Source organism: Thalia democratica, unplaced genomic scaffold (assembly GCF_965202585.1).
Source record: "Thalia democratica unplaced genomic scaffold, ktThaDemo2.hap1.1 HAP1_SCAFFOLD_1238, whole genome shotgun sequence".
Lineage (NCBI taxonomy): Eukaryota > Metazoa > Chordata > Thaliacea > Salpida > Salpidae > Thalia > Thalia democratica.
The window spans coordinates 9,237-18,127 of record NW_028140137.1 but is presented as its reverse complement, the minus strand read 5'-3'; the positions used below and the strand labels follow the sequence as shown (position 1 = coordinate 18,127).

The following is an 8,891-nucleotide window of genomic DNA, read 5'->3' as shown; positions in this document are numbered from 1 at the left end:
TCTGATGGACCTTCGCCCTCAGTTAGTCTTGCAGCTTTTAGTGGGAGAAAGGTGAATGTGGTGTCACGAAAAACTAAAAAAGTGCATACACTGAATCAACAAAAAAGTATTAAAAAGCTGCACGATAAAAAAAGGTCTAGAACTTTTGTGCCAAAAGTTATCAATAAAAATAGCGAAAAATTGTTGCAATCAAGACCAACAATCCATGGTAACTCATTTGATCAATCAAAAACACTTAATTCGTGTAGAGTTACCAGTCCTGAGCAATCTCTAATGGAAGATATCGACCTCTTAATGAGTTTTGAGTATAATTTAAGGAAAAAACTTGGTAAAGACCGTCTATACTGAAATAAATGTTCTAAAAACTCAAAAACTAAGAAAATTGCTGCTAATGAGCAAGATCATAGAATTTTCATAATTTAATTTTTGTTATGTTTTATCATTAGTTTAATAAATATTTGCTCTTTTCTATCGATATCTTATTTTATGCTATAAATTGATCGTTTATATGACAATATTTTTTGACGTTGTACTTTACTTGAAGTATCCTTGAAACTAGTACAAAATATCATTGTAAATCAGATAAGTAACTATCTAATTCAAAAATGCTTTTTGCACTATCAATTAATGTAGATTTGTATTAACTTTGAGTTAGCTATCAAATAATTGATTTAAAAGTTAACGATATTACATCCTTAATTTGATAGCAATTGTGATAAAGATTCTCAAATTTTTATATAAATATTTAGGAATTTGTAGCTTCAAATGACATACTTAAATAAATTGTGGCGAATGTTAACAGAAATCTTGCTACTATGTTTCAAACAGTACTTGTTAGTAATATAATTTCACCAATCGTAGCTGTTTACTCAAGCGGCTTATTTTTTTGTTTTAATAATCAAAAACCTGTAGCTCAGTATTCTCCTTCATCAAAACGAAAAGCTTTCTGGTAACTCTGATTTTAACCACAACAGTATTTTTTAAGTTTAAAATATAACAGAACTGATTTTCTTTATTTTTTTTTACTACCATCTTAAATTTTGTTAGACCCTGACTAATAACTTTTGGTAGAAACAATGTTTTGAGTACTGAAGTATATTAGTATATTGAAGTATAGTATACTAGTTTTGGGTCAGTTTTGGGCCGCTGACGAGCTAGAGAAATTTTACGTGGGCGTCGCTGCGTCGCATTCAAAAGACGTACCCTTCAATTTTTAAACTGAACGATCAAATATAATTTACTCGTTTGAACAAGTTGACAAGAAAAACGATTTGGACAAGGAGTCATTGAAGAGCCATCAGAAGTTATGATAAATTTGTTTTCGTGTTCGCAGATGGCGACAAGCGTTGATTTGAAAGTAGCGGCATCCGGTTCCGACGAAAATGAAAATGTAGACTTGGATTAAAAGCTTTCACCTCTTAAGTTTTTAAATGCGAATATTGAATACGAAAGATCAAGTTATTTTGAGAAGTTCGAGCTGCAACCGAACAGCTACGAAATTTTTGTTTGTGCTTGAAATGTGTGAAGATGACGCCACGATCAAAGTTGGCGATTTTCTTTTGAAAATTCTTTGTTTGATGAGACCTCAAGAAGTAACTTAGACCTGAGATGCACCTCAGAATGTACTTTCAGTGATTGAAAGCGAAACATGAATATTTGTATTTCTGAAAGTGTTAAGTAAAGTAAAATTTTTAATTTGTAATTAAACACTTTTCAATATCTTGAAGTACTTTAGGTTTTTAAAGTATAAGTTTGATTAGTTGTTTAAGTTCAAAACTACAACAGATTAATTTGTCTTGAAATGAATTTCCGTAACATTAAATTAGTATTTCTAGGAAACTACTTATACTAAAATATTTTTACTAAAATTGTAAAACAATAAAGCTTTGTGCATACATAACTTTTTTTCGTATAACAAAGCTTTATTGTTTTACAATTTTAGTAAAAATATTTTAGTATAAGTAGTTTGTTAGAAATACTAATTTAATGTTACGGAAATACTTATGTTGAGCTAAAGTCTTTTTTTTAATTAGAGAACTCTAATGTTGAATCCTTTTTTTTATTAAAATTATTAATTTTATTTTGTTATATTTCTAAGATACTAGGTATATTAAATGAATACTAATAAATTGTTGAGCCATCCGTGAGTTTTTGCTAAGAACTATGTTTTTAAATAAGAAATAATTGTAGGCTTTGTTGTTTTACTGTAAAGACTCTTTAGAACTACTTAAAACCCTTAAAGCTAGTAAAAGTTTCTACAATAAACGTTTAAAAATTAGTTTTTAGTTGATGCAAGTAGTTAAACAAAGCTCGTTCTTTTGTAAAAAAAAATTATAATTCAAAAAGTTAAATGAAAATTATTTCTTTCTACAATCAGGATATCTTTTTAAATTTAAACAGTTTGTATAGTATAGTTTTAAACTACTTAAAAATTCACAACATACTAAAAGTTACATAAAAATTAAAGAGATTAAAATAAATGAAAACTATTAATATTAGTCATTGAATTTTACAAGCGACCGGCATCCAGAATAACTAGAATAAGTTTTTCACAGGCCATCTTAATTTTAAAATTTATTAAAAAAACGTTTTAAAAAAACTCGCTGGGGTTACTTTCAATAAGATTAGGAGCACATTTAAACAATTGTATTAAAAAACTATTAATTTACTAGCTTTCCACATGCGCTAACAAATGCATTGTTGGCTACAAATGTCTGACTGGAGGGCCAAACTATAATCATGGCCGCGTTTAGCCGACCCCCAAAGTCTTTGTTTATCATATTAATATATAATGTTTAACAAACTAAGTTTTGTGCTTTGACAGAGTAGTCATGCTTGTTTTTTTTGTTCAAAAACGTTAAATTATTAGTAATAAATGGTTTTTACTAAAAAAACACAACTTAATTTTTGCAAGCGTTTTATTTTTTATTCAGTAAAAAGTTCATGCTAATCAGCGGGTCTTAAAAAAAAATTTGTTTCACTTAAAATAAAGTTTCATAAGTAAAAACTAAGGGTAGTAGATCAAGTAAAAAATCAAAACATAATTTAAAAAAAAATTTTTGTATTGTACATAATAAAAATTATTATTTAAAACTTTTCTTTATTGTACTAAAAAGTCTACAAAATATATTGAAAACAATAAATTTTTACATAGAATTTTAATATGTGCAAAGTTATTAAAAAAAATATTTATGATTATGCATAACCAAAACTTTTTAAAGTTTATTAACCAATTCACTATTAATGTTTCGAAAATCCTAATACAAATCAAGTATAATTCTAATTTACACTATACTAAACTAACACACTCATGAAAGTTATATACTAAACACTAAGAAATATTATAGGTATGATTTATTTCAAATTCACGAAGCACAGTATATTTGATGATTACAAAAGCAAGGTATTGGATCACAGAGAAATTAGTGTAAAAAAGTTATGTTGAGCACATTCTTCTAGACCTTATCTCTTTGGTCGACCATCTTTTGTATTTCTTCGATCATGAAACCAACAGGGTCTTCCGGTTTGTTGAAAGCTAGCTTCTCTGTTAGTTTCTGTTAAAAATTTAAAATAAATATATTTTTTTAGTGTTTGGTGAAATTCAAAGTTAGCTTAGAACCAAATAAGCACTCATCTGGTGTTTGTGTTGCAACTTAAAAGTAATTTTTTAAATTTACTATTTTTTACATGGTAAGGAATACAAATGGTAAAGGTTTTCTAAAACTTGTTGCATTGCAGTTTAGAATAGCTCATTAAACTAACACAAATAATAAACCTAAGTTTAGAAAGATTTGAAACAACTTATAACATTTTACCTATAATTTTCTTTTGTAATACTATGTAGAGTAAAACAAAATTTCGCCAAAAATACCCCAGAAAGTACCAAGTAGGGACTATTTCAATAGACATAAAAACAATAGGTGTTGTATAAATTTAAATGAAGTAAAGAGATCTTAGCTTAGTAACAAATTAATAATTTATAAGTAGCTGATTAAGTTAATATTATTTAGACTTTCGAAGCTGTTTGTTTATTTTTAACTTTATTTATTGAAACTAAGATATATCTTTAATGATTAAAGTTTTGGATACTTTATTTTAAAATAAAAGCAACTTTTTTGACAAGACGCACAAAGTCAACAAATGAAAAATGACTTTATATAACTAATGCACCAAATATTTTACATTTTACCTTATCTTTCATTATAAAAGGTCCACTCTGCTTGAGAGATTAAATTTTTCTGGAGAACATTTGCATTTACTAAAAATTTTGTCACACATTTTATTCAAAACAAACAAACATAAGTACCTTTCGCCTCATTAGTGTTTTATCGTTGTAAATATAGCTATAACAAGACGACTAGGCAGTTTATAAAGAAAGAGAAAATGTATACAATATGATATACAAAACTATGAAAACTAAATAAAACAACGTAAGAAATGAAAAATAAACAGTAATAGTTTAAAAAAAACTAGGTGTAAAATCAGTCAACTTGAGTTTAAAAAATAATAAAGTTTTCAAACATACAAACTTTTTTTGACAAATATTTGTGCTCTTAAGCTGGTTAAATAAATTTCAAAGTTAGTTCTTAAGATTTTAAATTGAGTAAAGAACTATTAATTATTTCAAACTACAACGAACAAGTAAAAGAGTTTTATAATAAAAAACAATAGATTGCTACAGCTTTGCAGCTACCTTTTGAGCTGCATTCTTGGCACTCATTTCTGATAAATTTTCACGAACAAAAGTACTAAATCTGTATTTTTATTTTTAATTTTTTACCACTAACACTTCTAGAAATATATGGACTCCAAAATCTCGTTTAGTTTGAAAATATTCTCCACTTTTTATTTTCTACTTTTTAAAACATTTATTTTTTATTTTCAAACATGACAGCTTGCCCTCGTCAATGAGCTCAGTCAGGCTCTCATCAGACGACTCCGGAGAAACTTCGCGGCAAATTTCCCTCCTCGCCTCCTCCAATCCCCGCCGTGACGTCACGAAGCCGCTCTTGACGTCACCGCTGATCACGTGGCTGGCCAGCGGAAGGAGAATGTTGGTCTGGTCGGTGACAGGCAGTGGGGACCTCAACGCGCAATGCAAGTCGTCGGGAACCTGGTACTCGGTGAAGCACGGCTGAAATTTCACGGAACTTTCCACCGCCAGGCGGCGCAGCTGGTTCTCGCGGTGCCTCAGCAGCCCTTCTTCTTCGGTCGACGGCAGCGAGAAGTCGTCGAGGAGCTGAAGGGGGTCGCAAGCAGGGAGGTTGGGCGTTTGCAGGATGCTGCTGATGAAATCGTTCCGCTTCAACGACGACATCATGTCTTCGTCATGGTTGGTTGCGTTTGTGGCGATCGAGGTTGCGGAATCGCGGCTCGTCAGATTGGATTTGGACATTTTTGCGTTTGTTGTTTCGATAACTTGGTTGCACACAACTTTTACACACAAATCGACATGGTTATCACAACACAAAAATTAACTTAAATCAAAGTTTTGATTTTTCAACTTTTTCGAAGATCGTTTTACTTTTTAATTACGGTCGCTTAGAAACTGATGAATAAATTTTGAAAAATTATACAAAAAACATTGATTTTTGCAAGGTAATAGAAGTTATAAAGATATTTTCTTTTAAAACTAACTACATGGTGAAGCAAAAGTTCTTAGACTTTTTCAAACTTATGAATAAAATCCATTAATTTTTTTTTGTTTCCTTATTCTTATTTGATAAGTCCGTGAGAAGAAACATCCACAAAAAAAAACATTTTGACTCATGGCGTGGGCTGCAGTATAGTTATTTTGAAAGTCTTCACTGATTTTCATTCAATAGATACTTTACTTAAACTCACCACAGATCTTTACGTTAATATCATTTTGGTTACAGCTTTTGAAGAAGTTAAAATTCATTTTAAAAGCCAGTCTTTTAGCTTCCAACTAAATGAAGTTTGAGCCAAAACCTCGATAAAAATGAAAAAACCAAAATGATAGAAATTTAACATAGGCTTTTTATATTGCTTATCCAAGTGTTCTAATTTAATGATTTGAAGATATCTCTTTTAAGAGTCTAAAACGCCCCAGAAAACGCTGTTGGGTACTTTTCTTTTAGAGTACAAGAAACTTAACATAGTTTTAATAACTGACAACCATTAAATTATTTACAAAAGAAAGGCTATTACACCTTACTTTTGAAAATTAATTAGCTTACAAAAATTGTGGCGCGAATTTGTATGTTCAAATAATTGTTTTCAAAAATTTTTGATTAATATTTTCAATATTTTGAACTTAAAAAAATATATAATACATGAACAAAGTTTTTAACTATGCAATGAATTTTTTTTTGTTTTTTTCAATTTAAATAAATATTAGTTCTTTGAATAAAATGTTTTTTACAACAAAACTATTCTCAAACATTTCTCAATCAATAACAAAACAAATGCTAGACCTTAGTTAAAAAGCAAAGTTTATATAAAATATCAACTTAATAAACAAACAAAAGAAACGAATAAAATTTTTTATAGTTTTATTTGTAGATTAAGTAAATAAGAAGTTCTTAAATGTCTGTGTATTTTCAACTAGTTTTCTTTTGAACTTATTTTATTATTAAGAAACTTTGGTTTTTATAATTATTACACTTAACTTTTTAAGCAACGTTTTTAATAAAAGTACTAAAAGAAATTTAGGAAACTAAAATTATCTAAATTGTTTTATTACAGGGCTACCAAATATTTTTGGCAAATTTTCTCCAGGTTTTCAAAATTCTTTTCAAGATTTTTAAAGTTACACGTTTTTGGGTCTTTTTTAAGTTTAAAATTAAGTTTAAGGTAAAAAACCGTGTTAAATAGTATAAAAACAGTGAAAAGATATCTTATAGCTTCTTTAAATACATTTTTTAATAGAAAAAAAGTTTTGATGACTACAAAAATGTTTTATGTATATGATAGACTTTTTGTGTCAATAATTCTTAATATTTTAAGTTAAGTTATTCTTAATATTCTTAACTTTCATGTCTTAATTCTACTACTTAACATGTAAAAGTTGTTTAAAATCCCAGGTAATTTAGTGATTTTCGTTCAAAGTTCAGGGCTTTTAAAATAGTTTTCAAATTCCAGGTATTTTCAGGATTCCAAGTTTATTGGTAACCCTGTTATTTACAAATTGAAATAAAGACTACCATAAAAACTAGCAATTAAAAACGAAAAAAAATTATGTTCAACTTAACTAACTTTTTTTTATTTATTGGGCTCATTCAACCAAATGAAACTCAAAGAGAATCGATTACATAAGAGAATTATGTGAGCCTTTAATACATAACATATAAATATACTTTAAATTCCATGGCAAAAAAATTGAAGTTGGTATTTAAAAAAAAAAGTTCTGCAATATTTAAATTTTAAATTAGATAACTATTTATCTTCAAGGTACTTAAAGACAAAAAGAAAAATAGAAAATTAAAAGAAAAAAAAAACAATAAATCAAACTGAAAAAAAAAAGATAAATATCTATTCAATTATCAAAACAATGTATAACTACTTATAGTTATCAAGGGTAACTTTTTAAGAATAAGTTTTATAAGTCTGTATTATTCTTAAATATACTCTGTCTCATGTAAACACACAACAAAATAACATAAATTTGTTTAGCTAGTTAATTTAATACAGTTATAATATTTAAAATCTTACAAGAATGCATGAAACAATTGATAATTATTTTGTTCACACAAATTAAAATTAAATTTGTTCTACAAAATAAAGAAAAACCTTAATTAAAACTAAAATCAATGAACGGGTGATTTTTTTTAATGTTTTTGTTTCAGAAATACACTTAAACCTGAACCATAAAAAGCAAAGAAAACATCAGCAAAATTCTAACAAAGGCAAAGCCTGGCCTTGCACTTACATATGCCGTGAGACAAGCAATTCAACATAATTATCAAAATGGCACCATAAAACTATTAGATTAAAACTTGAATCATATAAAGTAACAACAATTGTTCTGTTCATACAATAATTATTTAATGTACAACCAAGCTGGAGTTCATGAAAAATTAATGTAAAGATTATTTATCTTTTAAAAACTTAAAATTGAAACGAGTGTGCTGAAAAATTTTTGAAATTTCAAAAATAAAATTCTAACCTGAAACAAGTGGACTAATGAATGCTTTTCCGTGTAAATAATTGCTGCTTCGTGGGGGTCATCATACCTCGGCACAAACTTATCTGGCTTGGATGTTTTGTCCATTTTTCTAACAATATAAATAAAAACTGTGTAAAAAATGTTTTGAAGCCTTGAAAACAGTGCAAGAAAGTTATGAAAATTCTGGCCATTACAAAGTTTTAAATTTTGAAAATAAAGCTCTATATTTTCAAATTGTGTTTAATTTGTAAAACATATGAACTTTTATTTGTCAAAGCTAGTTTAAGTTTCTTAGCTTTAACATTTTTAAATTCTTTCACTTGTAACAAAACATTAAAATTAGCTTACTATTCATTATTTAGGTCAAAACATATTGAGCTGAAAGTTTACTTATAAAAACCACTTTCGCCCTAATGCTTGCATGAAGTTGTCAATAGCAACGAATTTGTTGTATCATGGATTTATTAACGTTCGATAACTAAAATTTTTCAAACATATCTGGAATCAAAACTAACTACATAACTTTCTGCAAGTATGAACGTTAAAAAAACAGTAAAAGTTAGTTTAAAATGGTCCTTTATGTTTGAAAACTATGATGAGTAAAAATTACAATAAAAAATGGTTCTATTATATTTATACAGGCATAAAATTTAGTTTACAAAGCATATGCTGTAAAATCATACTATTACTGTTTTTTTTTCTTTAATTAGTGTTACTGAGGCTAGGTTTTATATTAAAATTGATAGATATCATTTATTCTAAT

At 27.7% G+C, this 8,891-nt stretch overlaps 1 protein-coding gene across 1 annotated transcript; it reads right to left on the bottom strand.

The window, feature by feature from the left end:
* Nucleotides 1–3,387: 3,387 nt before the first annotated feature.
* On the bottom strand, nucleotides 3,388–8,252 carry LOC145848081 (testis-specific expressed protein 55-like). Its single transcript, XM_082953820.1, has 2 exons — nucleotides 8,129–8,252; nucleotides 3,388–3,554 (listed from the first exon to the last, which is right to left on the bottom strand). The coding sequence occupies exons 1-2, from the start codon at nucleotides 8,231–8,233 to the stop codon at nucleotides 3,456–3,458; spliced, it is 204 nt and encodes a 67-aa protein (XP_082809946.1). The 5' UTR covers nucleotides 8,234–8,252; the 3' UTR covers nucleotides 3,388–3,455.
* Nucleotides 8,253–8,891: the final 639 nt, after the last annotated feature.

Excerpts from the sequence above, each read along its gene's own strand:
- LOC145848081 (XM_082953820.1), bottom strand. The coding sequence starts at position 8,233 with ATGGACAAAACATCCAAGCCAGATAAGTTTGTGCCGAGGTATGATGAC. Across the intron at positions 3,555-8,128 it reads CATTAGTCCACTTGTTTCAG|AAACTAACAGAGAAGCTAGC; the intron begins GTTAGAATTTTA and ends AATTTTTAACAG.